The 20,290-nt window shown below is 43.9% G+C and overlaps 1 protein-coding gene and 1 long non-coding RNA gene across 5 annotated transcripts in view; one reads left to right on the top strand and one right to left on the bottom strand.

Annotated features, from left to right (window-relative positions):
• Positions 1 to 6,174, top strand: part of LOC104980543 — a 26,301-nt gene extending 20,127 nt beyond the window's left edge. The window contains exons 4-5 of the long non-coding RNA XR_824277.1: positions 3,793 to 4,039; positions 5,067 to 6,174. This is a non-coding gene — a long non-coding RNA (uncharacterized LOC104980543). The remainder of the gene's footprint in view (positions 1 to 3,792; positions 4,040 to 5,066) is intronic.
• Positions 6,175 to 6,397: 223 nt separating this feature from the next.
• NOD1 (nucleotide-binding oligomerization domain containing 1) overlaps positions 6,398 to 20,290 on the bottom strand; it is a 110,652-nt gene continuing 96,759 nt past the window's right edge. For 3 of the 4 annotated variants that reach the window (XM_010829264.1, XM_010829256.1, XM_010829249.1), the window contains 3 exons: positions 19,255 to 19,338; positions 14,954 to 15,037; positions 6,398 to 7,473 (listed from right to left, as the gene is read on the bottom strand). In XM_010829264.1, coding sequence (XP_010827566.1) covers positions 7,401 to 7,473; positions 14,954 to 15,037; positions 19,255 to 19,338 — 241 coding nt within the window. In that variant the 3' untranslated portion in view covers positions 6,398 to 7,400. The remainder of the gene's footprint in view (positions 7,474 to 14,953; positions 15,038 to 19,254; positions 19,339 to 20,290) is intronic. The other variant, XM_010829272.1, reaches the window with a different exon arrangement.

Raw genomic sequence — 20,290 nt, 5'->3', positions numbered from 1 at the left:
GTAATGTCTCTGCTTTTCAGTATGCTATCTAGGTTGGTCATAACTTTTCTTCCAAGGAGTAAGTGTCTTTTAATTTCATGGCTGCAGTTACCATTTGCAGTGATTTTGGAGCCCCCCAAAATAAAGTCTGACACTGTTTCCACTGTTTCCCCATCTATTTGCCATGAAGTGATGGGACCAGATGCCATAATCTTCGTTTTCTGAACGTTGAGCTTTAAGCCAACTTTTTCACTCTCCTCTTTCACTTTCATCAAGATCTTGGCTTTTTAGTTCCTCTTCACTTTCTGCCATAAGGGTGGTGTCATCTGCATATCTGAGGTTATTGATATTTCTCCTGGCAGTCTTGATTCCAGCTTGTGCTTCTTCCAGCCCAGCGTTTCTCACGATGTACTCTGCATATAAGTTAAATAAGCAGGGTGACAATATAACAGCCTTGACTGTGATTATAACTATATAAAAAGATGTCAAAATAGTCAACCCTAAAAAGGGAAATTCTGACATGGATGAACTTTGAGGACATCATGCTAAGTGAAATAAAGAGTCACAGAAAGACTGTATGGCTTCACTTATGTGAGGGAACTAGAGTAGTCAAAATCAGAGAGAAAGAAAGTAGTAGGTGGTTGCCAGGAGTGGAGGCAGGGGGAATTATTGTTTAATGAGTATAGAGTTTCAGTTTTACAAGAGTAATTCTGGAGATGGGCATTGGTGATTACACAACATATGAATGTGTCTATACCACTGAAATGTATAAAAATGATTAAGATGATAAATTGTATATTACATGTATTTTACCATAATAAAAGTCTCCATGTAGGCAAAATATGGAAAAATGATATGCAAAAATTAAGTTGTTATTAGCATTATTATAAGCATTTTTTTTCAGTTTATTGTGATCCACACAGTCAAAGGCTTTGGCATACTCAATAAAGCAGAAATAGATGTTTTTCTGGAACTCTGTTTTTCGATGATCCAGCAGATGTTGGCAATTTGATCTCTGGTTCCTCTGCCTTTTCTAAAACCAGCTTGAACATCTGGAAGTTCACAGCTCATGTATTGCTGAAGCCTGGCTTGGAGAATTTTGAGCATTACTTTCCTAGCGTGTGAGATGAGTGCAATTGTGTAGTAGTTTGAGCATTCTTTGGCATTGCCTTACTTGGCATTGGAATGAAAACTGACCTTTTCCAGTCCTGTGGCCACTGCTGAGTTTTCCAAATTTGCTGGCATATTGAGTGCAGCACTTTCACAGCATCATCTTTTAGGATTTGAAATAGCTCAACTGGAATTCCATCACCTCCACTAGCTTTGTTTGTAGTGATGCTTTCTAAGGCACACTTGACTTCACATTCCAGGATCTCTGGCTCTAGGTGAGTGATCACACCATCGTGATTATCTTGGCCATGAAGATCTTTTTTGTACAGTTCTTCTGTGTATTCTTGTCACCTCTTCTTAATATCTTCTGCTTCTGTTAGGTCCCTACCATTTCTCTTCTTTATTGAGCCCATCTTTGCATGAAATGTTCCCTTGGTATCTCTAATTTTCTTGAAGAGATCTCTAGTCTTTCCCATTCTGTTGTTTTCCTCTATTCCTTTGCATTGATCGCTGAAGAAGGCTTTCTTATCTCTTGTTGCTATTCTTTGGAACTCTGCATTCAAATGGGAATATCTTTCCTTTTCTCCTTTGCTTTCCACTTCTCTTCTTTTCACAGCTATTTGTAAGGCCTCCTCAGACAGCCATTTTGCTTTTTGGCATTTCTTTTCCATGGGGATGGTCTTGATCCCTGTCTCCTGTACAATGTCATGAACTTCTGTCCATAGTTCATCAGGTACTCTGTCTATCAGATCTAGTCCCTTAAATCTATTTCTCACTTCCACTGTATATTCATAAGGGATTTGATTTAGGTCATACCTGAATGGTCTAGTGGTTTACCCTACTTTCTTCAATTTAAGTCTGAATTTGGCAATAAGGAGTTCATGATCTGAGCCACAGTCTGCTTCCGGTCTTGTTTTTGCTGACTGTATAGAGCTTCTCCATCTTTGGCTCAGGAAGCAACAGTTAGCAACAGTTAGAACTGGACATGGAACAACAGACTGGTTCCAAATAGGAAAAGGAGTACCTCAAGGCTGTATATTGTCACCCTGCTTATTTAACTTCTATGCAGAGTACATCATGAGAAACTCTGGGCTGGAAGAAGCACAAGCTGGAATCAAGATTGCCAGGAGAAATATCAATAACCTCAGATATGCAGATGACACCACCCTTATGGCAGAAAGTGAAGAGGAACTAAAAAGCCAAGATCTTGATGAAAGTGAAAGAGGAGAGTGAAAAAGTTGGCTTAAAGCTCAACGTTCAGAAAACGAAGATTATGGCATCTGGTCCCATCACTTCATGGCAAATAGATGGGGAAACAGTGGAAACAATGTCAGACTTTATTTTGGGGGGCTCCAAAATCACTGCAAATGGTGACTGCAGCCATGAAATTAAAAGACGCTTACTCCTTGGAAGGAAAGTTATGACCAACCTAGATAGCATATTAAAAATCAGAGATACTACTTTGCCAACAAAGGTCTGTCTAGTCAAGGCTATGGTTTTTCCAGTGGTCATGTATGGATGTGAGAGTTGGACTGTGAAGAAAGCTGAGCACCGAAGAATTGATGCTTTTGAACTGTGGTGTTGGAGAAGCCTTTTGAGAGTGCCTTGGACTGCAAGGAGATCCAACCAGTCCATCCTAAAGGAGATCAGTCCTGGGTATTCATTCAGTTCAGTTCAGTCTCTCAGTCTTGTCCAACTCTTTGTGACCCCATGAATCGCAGCACGCCAGGCCTCCCTGTCCATCACCAACTCCCGGAGTTCACCCAGACTCATTTGCATCGAGTCAGTGATGCCATCCAGCCATCTCATCCTCTGTTGTCCCCTTTCCCTCCTGCCCGCAATCTGTCCCAGTATCAGGGTCTTTTCCAATGAGTCAACTCTTCTCATGAGGTGGCCAACGTACTAGAGTTTCAGCATTAGCATCATTCCTCCCAAAGAAATCCCAGGGCGTGTTCAGTGGAAGGACTGATACTGAAGCTGAAACTCCAGTACTTTGGCCACCTCATGCGAAGAGTTGGCTCATTGGAAAAGACTCTGATGCTGGGAGGGATTGGGGGCAGGAGGAGAAGGGGACGACAGAGGATGAGATGGCTAGATGGCATCGCTGACTCGATGCACATGAGTCTGGCCGAACTCCGGGAGTTGGTGATGGACAGGGAGGCCTGGCGTGCTGCGATTCATGGGGTCACTAAGAGTTGGACAAGACTGAGAGACTGAACTGAAGCATTGTTTAAAAAATTTTAATATTGTGATACTGCTTTTTAATACAAATGTGACAGAGAGGAAACTGTCAAGGAAAAAAAAATCAAGTTATTTTGATATTTGTTATTTGCCCCAAAAAGCACCTAAGTAGGCGTGGGGAAAATCAGAAACTTGTTTAGCATCCTTGAACTTATTTTATAATTTACTGTGGTTTAAAATCTTTTTTTTATTACTCATTCATTCATTTCATTACAAATCACTGGGGGCCTACAATCTTTTTAGTGCTTAGTGCTTCTGAAAGAGTTTTAAGCTGGTCTGGGTGCAGTTAATTCAGCTTGAAGTCTGTGAGAATCCTGCTGGGACGGCCCCTGGGCCCTGTAGCTCTGCTGCCAGCCCATCTGTGCGACAACATGAGCTTTGGCCTCCTTACCAGCTAATTCCGCTTTTCATTAAAATTCCTCTCTATGGACCTGACATGATGGTCATGCTTTTGCCTTTCAGGTCCAGAGCAAGGATTTTTATTCCTGTAAGTGAGCAATTAGTTACTGGAAATAGACATGTGTCACCCCTGGAAGTGGACCAAAACACCAGCGAGCCAAATGTGCCTTCCCAGTTGGGGAGCTGAAAGGGACACCTGGCAAAGGCTGGCGGGCCTGGCTTTGTGGGGTGGTGCCAACTTCACTCTGTTCTTACTGTGCAGTGAAGACGTGGATGCGCCTCCCTCTGTTCAGTGAGTGACACGTAAATGGTAAGAATGATGACAACTCATGGCTGTGACTTTTCACTGAAGGAGTCAGGATACTGCAGGAAGCTCAATGTTGAATGCTTCTAGACTTGAATTTGAGAACTTCTACTGCTATATTTGACCTTGTTGGGACGTTTCCTAAGCCTAAGAGTGTCAAGGGGATACCGGGGGATGCCACTGTGAGCAGAAATGAGAAACACTGGTTTTATAATTGTTGTTGTTTAGTCGCTAAGTCATGTCTGACACTTTGGGACCCCACGGACTATAGCCCTCTAGGACCCTCTGTCCGTGGGATTTCCCAGGCAAGAATACTGGAGTGGGTTACCATTTCTTCTCTAGGGGATCTTCCTGATCTAGGGATCAAATCCAAGTTATCATACTGTGTATTGACCACTGGGGGCTTCCCTGATAGCTCAGTTGGTAAAGAATCCACCTGCAGTGCAGGAGACCCTGGTTCGATTCCTGGCTCAGGAAGATCCACTGGAGAAGGGATAGGCTACCCACTCCAATATTCTGGGCTTCCCTTGTGGCTCAGCTGGTAAAGAATCCGTCTGCAATGCGGGAGACCTGGGTTTGATCCCTGGGTTGGGAAGATGCCCTGGAGAAGGGAAGGGCTAACCACTCCAGTATTCTGGCCTGGAGAATTGGGTCACAAAGAGTCAGACATGACTGAGCGAGTTTCACTTTCATTGAGCATAGACCCTGCACCAGCGTTGTGCTGATCTCCATGCAGCAGCTCATTTAATCCTCATAACAACTTTGCAAGTCAGTACTCTGGGATTTCCATTTTCAAGGTAGAAATTGAAATTCTGACAGTCTTAAGATGTGGCCCAAAGCCCCACAGTGATTTTACATGGCTTATTTTATAAGTTCCAAGTCAACATGTAGGTCTGAAACACGGAAGCTGTGGTTTCTTTCCTGAAATCAACTAACATGTCCTGTAGAAACAGTTGTATCCTAAGTTTGTGGAATTCCTCCCCCACCTCCAATTTCCTATTATCTTTTTCTTGATTTCTCCATTTTTCTGCAGAGAAATTCACCTATGGACAGTGGAGAACCTTTCCAACAAATTAGGAGTCTAATTTCACTTTTGTAAGAAAATCCATCATTTGCCATCTGGAAGACCAAAGTATTTCCAGGTTAGAATTTAACCCAATACCACACAAATTCAGTTTCCCTTAGAGGCAACAGTTTTAATTTTCATAGTCTCTAAAAGTAGTAATATTTGGTAGTATCTGGGTTCATTTTAGAATCTTGAAAGTTTAGTTTTAGCAGTTTATAAAAAAATGTAATTCTGTCAGCTGGGAAGTGTGGTTCTCTGACTTGGCGAGTCTGAAGGCTGTTCTAAGCACCCTTGGCCTTCAGCTCACCAAGCGCTCATTCCTTTATGTGATCTGGGCATATCTGCTGCTCAGATATTCTGGAAGAGAGGTCCTCCCTTGGGTGGGGGTGGCGGTAGTGACTGTTAGGCAGATACCCAAATCTGGGGTGGCCAGGACCTTAGGGGAATAGCTCCCATGTGACTGTACAGGATTTTCCCCCTAACTTTCAGGGCTAACTTGTTGAATTATACCCTTCTTAACTGGGGGTGCTGTATAAAGCCAGGCTGGACTTCTGACAACTCCAAGGTACTGTTGAATGGCCCCCCACTTACCTGTCAGCTCAGTGCCTCTTGCCACAGTGGGTACAAGCCCACCCTGGCCCTCTACTTGGCAGTGAACAGCTGAGAAGGGTAGGGGACAGCCCATCAGGAAACAGTGGTGAGGGCCATGAAATCTGGCTATGCCAGTGTACCCTGGCCCCAGCCACCAGGGACTCAATTATTCCCTCCGAGAAGCTGCTTGTGTGGACTGGGAGGTCAGATGGAGAGGCCTCAGATGCTTTCTCTGCCTTCTTCCTTGTCTTGGTAGGTGGAGGGACTTGTGAAGGATCACACTGAGGATGCTTCTGACTGTTCCGCCTCTGGTTCTCCTCACAGCATGTCACCCCGGGGCCCCACCCAATGCAGTAAATGCCTCTGAAGGGGTCACAGCGTGCTTGCCTGGCTGACTTCCTTTTTAAAACCCCTGACTCAGACAATTGAAAGGACTGATGTTGAAGCTGAAACTCCAATACTTTGGCCACCTGGTGCAAAGAGCTCACTCATTTGAAAAGACCCTGATGCTGGGAAAGATTGAGGGCAGGAGGAGAAGGGGATGACAGAGGATGAGATGGTTGGATGGCATCACTGACTCAATGGACATGAGTTTGGGTAAACTCCAGGAGTTGGTGATGGACAGGGAGGCCTGGCGTGCTGCAGTTCATGGGGTTGCAAAGAGTCGGACACGACTGAGCAACTGAACTGAACTCAATTAGAAATAATGAGTGTTTCAGTATTTTACTAACAAATGAATTGGCAAACGAACAGGTTATCTGGTAAAACCTCCTCCTTCCCCCCATTTAGCATCTACCGCATGCCCACCATGGTGGCAGGGGTCTAACATGCTCTCCCAGCTGAGTTCTCAGTGACTCTGAGCCTTGCCTCCAACACAGCCACCCTCACAACTGCTCAGGGGCAGGAGGAGACTTCCCTTTCTCCACAGGGCGAGAGAGAAGCTCCAGTTTGGATGCCATGGCCACAAGGGCACGCCAGGCCTTTATTCCTCTTGGAGGATGGTACTGATTCTTCTTCCTGGGGCAGAGCCCATCTCACAAAAGCCCTGAGTGGAGCCTCAGTATTATGCAGACATCACCCTGTCCCTCAGACTGGTGAAGAGGGCATCCTGCCATCTTTGTCAGCAGAGACTCCAGGACCAAGGCAAAAGCCCATGGTGGGTCCTTCCTTTGGCACCAGCTCCCTACAGAGCGAGCCTTGGAGGAGTCAAAACCCCACCCTGCACCCCCGCAGTGTCTACAGTGAGGTGGGAATAGTATCAACACTTGGGGAGGCACTGAGGAGGAAGACAATATTTCAGGCAAAATACTTTCCTTTGTTGAGCACCTCTGCCCCCCAGGAAACATGGTACCAACTGTGCACCACGTCGTCATCTCTTCAGTGAACACGGTGGTGACTGACACGCTCCCCCTGGCCTTGGGGCAGGCATTTGTGCGAGCTCTGAGTCTCATTCCTCTGGGTGCAGATTTTACATAGTCATGGCTATACATTAACATCTCTTTATAGAATGTTTACAGTCACTAAAATGGCTCATGCTTTTCCTGCAGAATTGTAACAGCCACTCAGGGCCTCTGCCAGTCAGAGGGATCTCTGCCAGATCCCACTTGATCTGCATCAGGAAGACTGGATTCCTAGAAGTCCCACCTCAGCAGACCCTGGATGCCGCCATCCAAGACAGGCGTCCAAGACCCCCCACGAGAAAACATCCCCTCAGAAACAGACAATCCTCTTCTCATCTTCAAAGACCTTGGCCTCCTCTGGCTTTATCAAGTTTCCATTTAAGCTGTTGGAGAAAAAGAACACAAGTAAGTGAGGGACCACTGTATACACCTTCCCAACATGTGTTCCTAACACACTCTCATGCTTCACACAGCCCGGAAATTCAAACACTTTTTTCTTTTTTAAAACTGAAGTATAGTTGATTTACAGTATTGTGTTAATTTTAGGTGTAGAGCATGGTGATTCAGTATTTCTGTACATTATTTTTCAATATAGGTTATTACAAGATAATGGGTATAATTTTCCTGTGCTACACAGTATATTCTTATTATTTTATAATATAGTAATTTGTATATATGTTAATCTCATCCCCCTGATTTGTTCCTCACCCTTTTGGTAACCATAAGTTCATTTTCTATATCTGTGAGTCTCTTTCTGTTTTGCATATATACAAGCATGTGTATTATTTTTTTAGATTCCACATCTACCTGATATAATAGTCTTTTTGTGACTTATTTCTTTTAGCATAATATTCTCTAGGTCCATCCACTTTGTAAATAGCAGTATTTCATTCTTTTTATGGCTGAGTAACATTCCATTGTGCATGTGTGTGTACATATATATGTACATATACATGTGTGTTTATCACATATTAACCCAGTCATCTGTTGATGAGCACTTGGGTTGCTTCCATGTCCTGGCTATTGTAAATAGTGCTACTGTGAACACTGGGGTACATATATCTTTTCAAATTAGTGTTTTATCTTTTTCTGGACATACACCCAGGAGTGCAATTGCTGGATCATATGGTAGTTCTCAGAGAAGGCAATGGCACCCCACTCCAGTACTTTTGCCTAGAAAATCCCATGGACGGAGGAGCCTGGTAGGCTGCAGTCCATGGGGTCACTAGAGTCGGACACGACTGAGCGACTTCACTTTCACTTTTCACTTTCATGCATTGGAGAAGGAAATGGCAGCCCACTCCAGTGTTCTTGCCTGGAGAATCCCAGGGATGGGAGGCCTGGTGGGCTGCCGTCTATGAGGTCGCACAGAGTCAGACACGACTGAAGCAACTTAGCAGCAGCAGCAGCATGGTAGTTCTACTGTTTAAGAATCCTCCATATTGTTTTCCATAGTGGCTGCACCAATTTACATTCCCACCAACAGTGCACAAGGGTTCCCATTTCTCTATATCCTCTCCAGCATTTAGTATCTGTAGACTTTGATGGTGGCCATTCTGGCAGGTATGAAGTGATACCTCATTGGGTTTAGATTTGCATTTTCTAATAATTAGTAATGTTGAGCACCTTTTCATGTGCCTGTTGGGAATCTGTAAATTGTCTTTGGAAAAACGTCTATTCAGGTCTTCTACCCATTTTTTAATTGGGCTGTTCTTTTGATGTATGAGCTGTTACGTATATTTTGGACATTAATCCCATGCCAGTTTCATCATTTGCAAATATTTTATCCCATTCTGCAGGTTGTCTTTTCATTTTTTCAGGGGTTTCCTTTGCTATGTAAAAGCTTTTAAGTTTAATCAGGTCCCATTTGTTTATTTTTGCTTTTATCCATTTTACCTTAGAGCTACATTTTTAATTCCTAATGTCATATTTTATATCTCCCTGCTTATCCCTTTATCGTTTAGTATAGTTATAGTCATTTTTGTAATTTTTTCATCTTTAATCCATGTACTGGTTTAAGCGATCTTCAATCCTCAATATATATTTGCTTTTCCTATTGGTATTTTCCCTTTGCTATAGATTCTTTTCCATTTAGAGAAGATTCTTCAACGTTTCTCTTAGGGTACGTTTTGTAATGGTGAATTCTTTGCTTTCTGCTTCTCTGAGAAATTCTTATATTCTAAATGATAATCTTCCTGGGATTAAGTATCCTAGGTTGATATTTTTCCCTTTCAGGACTTTGAATATATCATGCTATTAACACTTCTTCTGGCATGCAAGGTTTCTGCAGAGAAACCAGCTGATAGCCTGATGGGGATTTCCTTGTAAAGGACTGTTTTTCTCTTGCTGCCTTTAGAATTCTTTAACTTTTGCCATTTTAATTATGATATGTCTTGGTGTGATTCTGTTTGAGTTCATCTTATATGGGACCTTCTGTTATTCCTGTTCCTGGATATTTGTTCCCTTCTTTAGGTTTGGGAAGTTTTCAGCCATAATTTCTTCAAATACATGTTTTATTCCCTTCTCTTTTCTCCTTCTGGAATCCTTACACAGCAGATATTGGCACATTTTATATTATTCCATAGATCTTTTATGTTGCTTTTTTTTCATTTTCTGTCTGTCTGCTATGTTGATTGATTTCCATTATTTTATCTTTCAGATCATTTGGATTTGTGTCATTTAGTCTGCTATTGCTTTTACAGTGAATTTTATCTCAGAAATTGAATTTTTGATTAGATCTTTTATAGTTTTTGTTAAAATGATCTGTGCTTAGATCAGTTTTCTTTCTTCATTCAGTTAGCATTTTTATTACCAGCTTTTTGGTAATAAAAATTACCAAAAAGACCAATTACCTCTATTTCATTACTTTTTCCAGGGGGTTTCTCTTGCTCTTTCAATTAGGAGTAGTTCCTCTGCTTTTTCCTTTTATTTAACTATTTCACCTAAATTCACTGAGAAAGAAAAAAGTAATCTATTGTGGTCATGGAGAGGTGTTTTTATGTGAGTGTCCCTATGTAGACTGTGTGTGCCCAGTGTCTGTGGATGCCAGCCATGTCTTCTTCAGAGTGTGCTGGCCACCATCACCTTGATGGAGTGTGGCTAGAACTGAAAGAGCTAGAACCTGCACAGGATGTGATGTGGGACCTCCTCTCTGCTCAGTGACCATCACACAGGGCAGGTGCTGCTCCGGAGTTGCTGGAGCAAATGCCCTGAGCTTTGGGCTATAGAGTTGGCTCTGTTCTCTGTACGTGTATGTTTTCCCTTCTCCCTGCACTGGAGCTTGTGAATTTACAGAGGTCTGATGCACCACCTGTGTAGGTGTCTCACATGCAGCCCAAGGTCATGTTTCTTCCCACTGTGGTCATGCCAGATCTAGAGCAGGGCTGTGGCATGGAGAGGCTGGAGCATCTGCTTGGCTAGCAGTGGGGGGCATGGCATCATGGCCGAAGCGGCTGTGTTGCCATCAGACATCGGGGCTGCTTTGTTAGTGCTATTTTAGCAACCACCCGGCAGGCGCCTGGGGGCCACATCTGTGTCCCTAGCTCAGGTTTTCTGCCAGGACTTGGCTTCTCTAGATCTAGTACCAATCTGTGGTGTGGAGTGAGTGGGCCTGGGGTGTTTGCTCAGCGCGGCTTTGGGAGCACAGTGAGGTGGCAGCCACTCGGGCAGACCTCTTTCTGCCCTATCTGGTGGCAAGCAAGCACCCACACACTCCTCCCAAGTGGAGTCTAGACACTCCAGCCTTTCTCTCTGTCATAGTGGCTCTCCAAGCAGCCAAGGGGGCTTGTCTCCTCTGCTCAGGAGCCCAGGACTGGGACACCCAGTCTGTGGTTCAACCCGCTCACTTCCCAGGCTTCCTTTTCCTCTTAGTCCCTTCCCTGGGGTGCCCATCGTCACCTGATTCTTCTTTTCTCCCATCCTACCTGATTACATGGGAATCTTTCTTGTAGCCTTGGTTGTATAGGAGTTCTCCTGCCAGTTTCCAGTTTTCCATGAGACTTGGTCTACACTTAGATATATTTTCAATGTGTGGAGGGAGATGAGCTCCACATCCTCTTACTCGGCCATCTTGATGACTTGTTTGATATTAATCCTTTCCAGATGGCCAACACACACATGAAAAGATGCTCAACATCACTCAGAGAAATGCAAATCAAAACTTCAATGAGGTATTACCTCACACAAGTCAAAATGGCCATCATCAAAAGAAATCGACAAATAATAAATGCTGGAGAGGATGTGGAGAAAAGGGAACCCTCTTGCATTGCTGGTGGGAATGTAGATTGCTACAACTACTAAGGAGAACAGTATGGAGGTTCCTTAAACTAAAAACTATCATAGGACCCAGTAATCCTACACCTAGGCATATACTCTGAGAAAACAACAATTCAAAAAGGTACATGTGCTCCAGTATTCACTGCAGCACTACTTAAAATAGCCTAAATGTCCATGAACAGACAAATGGATAAAGAAGATGTGGTATGTAATGAAATATTACTCAAACACAAAAAGGAACAAAACTGGGTCATTTTTAACAACGTGGACGAACCTAGAGTCTGTCATACAGAGTAAAGTAAGTCAGAAAAATATATTAATGTATATATATGGAATCGAGAAAAACAGTACTGGTGAACCTATCTGCAGGGCAGGAATAGAGACGCAGACAGAGAGAACTGACTTGTGGACACAGTGAGGGGAGGAGAGGGCGGGACAGACAGACAGAATAGCACTGACGTATGCACGCCCATGTAAAACAGACCGCTCTGGGGAGCTGCTCACCTCAGCGCTGTGTGACGACCTAGAGGGGTGCCCAAGAGGAAGGAGATATATGTATACACACAGCTGATTCATGCTGTTGTACAGCGGAAACTAACAACCTTGTAAAGCAATTATAATCCAATTAAAAAAACCCCTTCATGGAGCTCCCGTCACTCCATGGAATGGGTCTGAGGTCACCAACAGCCTCTATAAAACTGAATTTAAATGACATTTTTCAGGCCTTATCTTTCTTGATCTTCACAGGCATTTCTTCCTCCTCCTTGAAACACTACCATCCGTTTCTTGGCTTGATATTTACATCTGATCACTCCATCTTCTTTTTTATAGTCTCCTCCACATAACCTCTAAATAATGGATTTCCTCCAGGCTTGGGGCCTGGCCCTCTTCCCCAGAAGAACCTCATCTATCCCTGGCCTCATCTGTATGTCAGTGACCTGGGCGAGACCTCTCTACTCCGGAGCCTCTTACCTGCTTGACATTTTCATGGGATGCCTCCCAGTGGGCACCTTGCCCCAGGGGTCCCCAGCTCCGTGCATGGCACCACTCTTCCTCCAGTTGTGCAACTTAGTAACCTGGGGCTTAACCTTCACACCTTCCCCACCTTCATATTCTGTCACAAAGTTCTGTTTTGTTTCCTAAATATCCCTAGCATGGCTCCCTGGAACCTCTCCACATGTTCCCCTCCTGATCTGAGTACCTATCACCTCTTCTCTGCCCCACTGTGCTGTCCTGCTAACTGTCCCTTGATGTGGCCTCTGGCCTTTACCAGTCCACTTTCCTACAGGAGCCAGGGTGGTGTTTTTTTTTTTTTTTTTAAGACAGTGTGGCTCTGAGCACATCCCTCTTGGCTTGAAACCTTTCAATGACTTTCTACTGCTTTTAGGATAAACACCAAAAATATGCAACAGGACCCATAGATCTTTCAGGGCCTAGTCTCCACCACCCTATCACCTCCACCTCCTGTGGCCCTTCTTCCACACTGTTCTTCAAAGGTACCACATTCCTTTGTGCCTCAGAACTTTTGTACGTGACGTTCTCCTTCCTAGAACACTTCTTCCCACCTCAGCTGATGATCTCCTATTTGTCCTTCATGGCTTAGTTTAAATGCCACTTCCTTCAGGCGACCTTCCTTGGACTCTTTGTATTAGGTTCCTGTCTCAGCTTTCCCCTCTCCAGCACTCATGATTGTCATTAAATAATTACTTGAATAATTTTTTCCTTTACTGTGTCTTCCTCACTAGATGTAAACCCATGACAGCAGGTCCCTCTTGCTCACCACTGGATTCTCGGAATCGTCACAGCACCTGGCACTCACTTGTTACTCAACAAATTAAGATGCCGTGCTTTCCCTGGGGACTCTGCAGTGACCATGACACAGGCCCTGCCCTCAAGGAGCTCACAGTCTGGAGGAGACAGCCTCACAGAAAGCTCTTACAACAGAGTGTGGTTAAGTGCTGTAATTTATGACACTGGGTCATTGAATACTGCTAATTTCTGTCTTTGAAGGCATAACTCACGGAGGGACTTCATATCTCAAGTTCTTTATGAACAGAGATGAGGCAGACATAAATGTCATTATGGCCCAAGGTAATCTCTGCCATTGGTGACCCTGGGCAGAGCCTGACCCCAGCCCTGGCAGCCCATGAAGTGAGACTTCTGGGATGAGCCAGGGACTGGAGTGAAGACACTCCTGGGCCAGCGCCCGAGACTTCCTCCTTGTCCTCTTTTCTAATCCTTCCTGACACCAATGCCTCGTTCAGGTTCTACACAGCATGCCTTAAAGACCGATACTTAGTCCTATATAAATAGTTTTTTGTGTAGGAACAATGGTCTTTGGTGGGCCATTTCAAGCTAGTCAGAATTAAAGCAGCTGCATGTCCTTAAACCATCCTAACCATCACTGAGCAGAGTGGAAGCCAGCTGTGGTCCAGACTGTCCTTCAGCCTGGTCTCCTGTCCTCTCCCACCTCTATCTGCTGTCTTCAGAGTCAGCAGCAAATGCGGTGCTTCTAGGAAAGGATTCCTGGCTGAGCAGTAGGCTTGGCTTTGAAGGTGACTTGCTACAGCCCCTCCATCAATCTGTTTGGAGTCTGGGCTCTCTTCTCAAGCATAATGTTTTCAAATATTTCTTTGGCTTTGCCTCCAAATGAGAACATTTTACATTGTGAACCAGCATCTATGCTGGTACACATCTATACATACACACCCACATCTGAAATTAGATTATGAAATATCTCATAGTGTGCACACAGCATTCTGGTGTTCTACTCCATTTCATTCTTTAAATAATGCTAGTTACAACCTACCAAACCAAAGTCTCTGTCCTCCAGGGGAACCTGGCTCTGGCCCCTGCCAGGCTTTCCATGTTGGGCTGAGCCTCACACTCTGCTGGGATGTCTCAGGCCAGGCCTGGGGCAGAGAGCAAATTCCAGAGCTCTTGGGGGGTCTGGGTTCAAGGACACAGGGACCCTCTGTCCTCAACTCGGTTACATCAGTACTGAGGTAGTCAGGGCCCTTTCTGTTACTAGTGGGACACACATTCCCTCACCCCCCTGAATGTACTCCAGGCCCAGTCCTACCTGTGGGGGAAGGGGCGGGGGCTGCATGTGTCCCGTGGGAGGCACGAGAAATGCAATGGGGCACAACATTGCAGTAAGGCAGGCCATGGGCTTTCCTTCTGCTGGCATAAGCGAGTCCTCAGAAGAGAAACAGGAAGTTGGAAAAGAGTACATTCAGCTCAAATACAGCCTGGAAGCCCAGAGAGGAAAAGAAGATGCTTCAGACTCCAGGCCATCTCAGTCTGTCTGCCTCTGTACAATCTAGGACAGGGGGACTGCAGAAGAGTCCTGACTATGAAGTCACAGCCTTGAACTTCAGCTTCTCCTCTTAGGTGTGACCTGGGTCTGGGCCTCAGTTTCTACATCTGTGAAATGCAAACAGTACTACCTACTTTCCAACAATCTGTAAAGATGAGAAATAAATGCACATTACCTTACATTGTGCATAGCACACAGTCAATGGTGCTAAGTAAATAATCACTGTTGTTACCACAACAGTGGTACAAAAAGTGGTAGATCAGTCTTACCAAATCTCCATTATGCCAGTGTTCTTCTGTAATGCCTCTGCCAGCTGGGCAATCCCCTTGGCCGTGATCTGGTTCTGGATAAGCCTGAAAGAAAAACATACCTTTTGTATCAAGTCATACTGGATGAACTCTGTCCACGTCATTAGGGGGTTGGAAGGGTATGATGGAATGAGAGACAGGGTCAGGAAGAACTGAATCCATTTAACTTTCAGTCTAGCAAAGATTGTCTAGATCAGACGCATGAGAATAAATGACATGTTTTAAAATGTTTAACTTTTCTGATGGGCAGAAGACCTAAAGAGGCATTTCTCCAAAGACGACATACATATGGCCAACAGGCACATGAAAAGTCGCTAATTATTGGAGAGGTGAAAATCAAAGCCACAGTGAGGTCCCACTTCATACCAGTCAAAATGGCCATCATTAAAAAGTCTAACAACAATAAATACTGGAGGAGATTTGAAGAAAAGGGGATCCTCCTACACTGTTGGTGGGAATGAAAATTTGTGCAGCCACTATTGGTTGGGGAGCTACAAATCCAAATGCCAAAAACCCAGAACATAAACAAGAGAAGCAATATTATAACAAATTCAGTAAAGACTTATTTTTTTTTTAATATATAACTGAGTTACTGTGCTGTACAGCAGAAATTAAACATTGTATTAATATATATACATCAATAAATTTTTAATGTTTAACTTTTCTGTATATTTTTAGCATGAGCATAATAGATCTATATATTCACATGTAGGTACTTTTACTACATGAACATATATATGCATGTGTGCTTGACACTTTTCATTGTTTGGAGACTACCAGTCTGAACAACAAATTCTAAGGAACGTATCTGGGAACAGGCAGTCTGATATCTCCTTCCAGGTGGCTGGAGAAAGGCAAAGCAGCTTTTAAAGTTAAGTATTTTTAAAGAGCTAGGCATTCTCTTCTTTGGGTGGGGGAAAGGCTGCCAAAATGGTGCCATGTCCTATCCAACATCTGAGAGGGAGGGTGGGAGGGGAAACTATTCATGAGTCCCAGTGGAAAAGCATCCATACTGGGGCCTCTAGGAGTATACCCTGTTATGGTGGGTAACAGTGACTCAATGAAACGAAGGTTTCAGATAGAGCTGAGAAGCCTGAACAATTCCTGAATTGCTCCCCTGGGAGGCTGTGCTTCTAGCCCACACAGAAAAAAAAATGACAGCACAAGTCAGTGTTATGTCTTTTTTTTTTTTTTTTTTTTAATCATCAGGGGTTCACTCCTCTCCTCTGGCTTTTTGTAGATAGACTGCAAATGCACTTGACCTTTAGAAATTTTGGGCACTGATCCAAGAAGGCAGCTGCATGAGGAAGATGAAGGCCTGTATTACCATGACTGATGAGATTTCAGAAATTAAGCCAATCCCTTCCAAGGAAGCAGTATAGCATGGTTAAAAGCTCTCCTCATACACAATTACACCTACTTCCCCACCTTCCAGCCATAGATCCTTGAAGAAGCTCTCTGTTCTTCGGCTGCCTGACCTATAACATGAGAATAACTGTAAGAGAACCCCACAACCCTGAGTGTGCGAGTTTCAATAGGAGGATGGGTATGAAGTAGTTCTCAGTCTCTATCACGGTGCCCAGTGCAAGTTCTTGTCACCATTCCTGCCCAAGCACACAGGAACAGGCAGCCACGCTGTAGCCAGGACCCAGTGACTGTTGCCACATCTCCCACAGACTGGGGCCCCAGGTCTTGATGCAGAGGTGGTAACCTGGTAAGCACGACCACAGTGTGACTTGGACTTTTTGCAAAAGAAGCAAAAATAGAACCTGGAAGTGGGCACAGAGTTCTGCATTTAGTTAAATTCCGCTATTTCCTAATGATCCCTTCCATGGTTGCAACCAGTGGCACCACCTACGCCTTGCTGGAGGTAGGCTGAGCTGCCTGCAGCCTAGACCTGGCAAGAGGCTGGGTAGGAGGAAAGGTTAAAAAGCCTGGCAGTGCTCAGGCCCACTGGCTACCTTCACCCTGGCCAGTGTGGTCTGTGCTTGCACAGAGTGAAGACTCACTCTCTAGCCCTCTCCTAACTGTGTTCTCCCTGGAGAGGCTGGCCTGACACCTAGGGAAGGGCACAAAAGAAAGTCTACGGGTCAGAAAGAAAAGGAAAAAAAAAAAAAACAGATGTAAAAGTAACACACTGGGCATATATATAGAGAGAGAGAGAGAGGGAGAGAGAAACTGACATGATGATCTAAAATTCACGTGGAAATGCAAGGGACCTGGAATAGTCAAAACAATATTAAGAAGAACAAAGTTGGAAACACACACTTCCTGGTTTCAAAAACTTATTACAAAGTTACAATAAGCAGGACAGTATGGTCCTGGCATAAGGATAAACATATGGCTCAACCAGAATAGAAAGTCCAGAAATAAACTCACACATTTATGGTCAACTGATTTGACAAAAGTGTTAGGGCCATTCAAAAGGGAAGAGTCTTCAACATGTGGTACTTGCACAACTGATTATCTAGATGCAATAAAATAAAGCTGGACCCCAAATCTCATACCATACACAGAAACAAACTCCACATGGATCAAGGACCTAAATGTAAGAGCAAAACTGTAACACTTAAAGGAAATCTTTGTGACCTTGGATTAGGCAATGATTTCTTAGTAAGACACCTAAAGCACAAGCAACTAAAGAAAAAATAAATTGGACTTCATCAAAATTAAACACTTTGGTGCTTCAAAGGTCACTGTGAAGAAACTGAAAAGAAATATTTGCAAAATTGAAAAACTACAGAGAAGGAGGAAATATTTGCAAATCATCTATCTAGTAAACGTTTTGTACCTAGAATATTTAAAGAATCCTAACAACTCAGCGGCAACCCACTCCAGTACTCTTGCCTGGAAAATCCCATGGACGGAGAAGCCTGGTAGGCTGCAGTCCATGGTGTTGCTAAGAGTCGGGCACAACTGAGCGATTTCACTTTCACACATTGGAGAAGGAAATGGCAACCCACTCCAGGATTCTTGCCTGGAGAATCCCAGGGACAGAGGAGCCTAGTGGGCTGCCATCTATGGGGTCACACAGAGTCGGATACGACTGAAGCGACTTAGCAGCAGCAGCAGCTCAGCAATTAAAAGGCACATAACCCAACTTAAGGCTTCCCAGGAGACACTAGTAAAGAGCCCACCTGCCAAAGCAGGAGAGGTAAGAGACAGGAGTTTGATCCCTGGGTGGGGAAGATCCCCTGGAGTAGGGCTCAGCAACCCATTCCGTATTCTTGCCTGAAGAATCCCCATCAACAGAGGAGCCTGGTGGGCTACAGCAAAGAGTCGGACACGACTGAAGCAATTTACCACAGCACAACCCAATTTACAAATGAACAAAGAATGTGGAGCCAGTTCTCCAAAGAAGATATACAAATGGCCAATATGCACATGAAAAGACACCCAGCATTGTTAGTGTCAGGGAAATGCAAATCAAAACCACGATGAGACAGCACTTCATTATCCCCTAGGATAGTATGACCCCAGAAGACCTGTGTTGGTGAGGATGTGAAGAAATGGTGACCCTCGTACATGACTGCTGAGAATGTAAATAGCATAATCACTTTGGAAAACAGTTTATCAGTTAACAAAATAACCATATAACCCTGAAATTCTATTCCTAAGTATATACCCAAAAGAAAACATATGGTTACACAAACATGCACGAATGTTCACAGTAGCATTATTCATAACAGTCATAAAGTAGAAACAATCCAAATGTCCACCAACTGATGAATGAACAAAACTTGGACTATCCATACAATGGAATATTCAGCCATAAAAACCAATGGAGTGCCGATACATGCCACAGCATAGATGAAGCTTGAAAACTTATGCTACTGAAATAACACAGAAACAAAAGGCCCCAATATCATACGACTGCATCTCTATGAAATGCCCAGAAAAGGCAAATCCACAGAGACTGAAAATAAGATTAGTAGATGCTAAATCCCACAGACAGAGGAACCTGTTGGGCTATGATGGTCCATTGAGTCACAAAGTCGGATACGACTGAGGTGACTTAGCACGCATGCAGGAACCAAGGGAGAAGAAGAAGGGGAGTGGTTGCTTAATGCATACAGGTTTTGGGGGAATAGGAGGTGGTTAGATAAAATGTTCTAGAGTTAGAGAGTATTGTTGGCTGCACAACCTATAAATATGCTAAAAATCACTGAATTGTATACTTCAAAAGAGTGACTTTTATGGTATGTTAATTTTATGTCAAAGTTTTTTTTTTTTAAAAAGCACAGTGTTGAAATCTGAATTACCATAAATGTTTCAATGTCTGGTTGACTTTCAACATCTCTGCAAAGCTCTCTGCCACTTCGTCATCAAGTTCATTTTTGGTGAGCCTGTAAGAAAAAGGAAGAGTGGACTCAGGGCAGTCAGTCCTACCTGGTACCCTTCCTTCATTGTGTTCCTGGCCCAGGCGTCTCCAGCTTACGCTGCTAATCACTTGCTGAGAACTCAGCAAACAGCCAGGCTCCAAACCCAGCCTCTGAGCCCCAAAGACAATAAATGGAGGTTCATTTCTAGTGCAGATCCTTCACCCAAGCTCCTACTTCTTGGCCCTGCTGTTGTCAGGGAGCCCATACTCCCCTCCATCCTTGCTAAGCTCTTGGATTTCACAGAAGACAGGGGCCCATAGAAAGTAAGGGACCAATGCTTGCTTCTCTGGTCTCCTGCAGCCTTTAAGATCCGTTGAACACCACAGACAGTCTGTTACTAAATTCAGTCTGATGAAGACCTAGAAAAGCCTGCCAAATGCATGTTAAAATGTGATCATCACTTTGCCAGTTATGAAGGACCCAAGTTCTGTGACTGAAAGTTCCAGCAGTCTCTCAGTTGTTCTTAAAAGCAGAAAGTGTCCTGGGTAAAGCACAGAGGGCAAGACGCTCCTGGTGGTAAAGAGGATTAAACCCTGTTGTCCCAATGGATGAAAGAATAAAGGAAGGAAGGAGAAGAAAATAGAAAAAAAATTTAAAAATCATTCCTTGAAGGGCAATTTGGTAGTGTCTATCCAATTTTTTTGCATTCCAGTCCTCTATAATGAAAAGGACATCTTTTTTGGGTGTTAGTTCTAAAAGGTCTTGGAGATCTTCATAGAACAGTTCAGGAGGAGCCAAGATGGCGGAGGAGTAGGACAGGGAGAACATTTTCTCCCCCACAAATTCATCAGAAGAGCATTTAAACGTCGAGTAAATTCCACAAAACAACTTCTGAATGCCGGCAGAGGACATCAGGCACCCAGAAAAGCAATCCAACTCTTCGAAAGGAGGTAGGAAAAGATATAAAAGACAAAAA

The sequence above is a fragment of the Bison bison genome, unplaced genomic scaffold (assembly GCF_000754665.1).
Source record: "Bison bison bison isolate TAMUID 2011002044 unplaced genomic scaffold, Bison_UMD1.0 scf7180017858770, whole genome shotgun sequence".
Classification (NCBI taxonomy): Eukaryota; Metazoa; Chordata; class Mammalia; order Artiodactyla; family Bovidae; genus Bison; species Bison bison.
The sequence above is the reverse complement of the archived record's forward strand: the minus strand, read 5'-3'. Positions and strand labels throughout refer to the sequence as shown.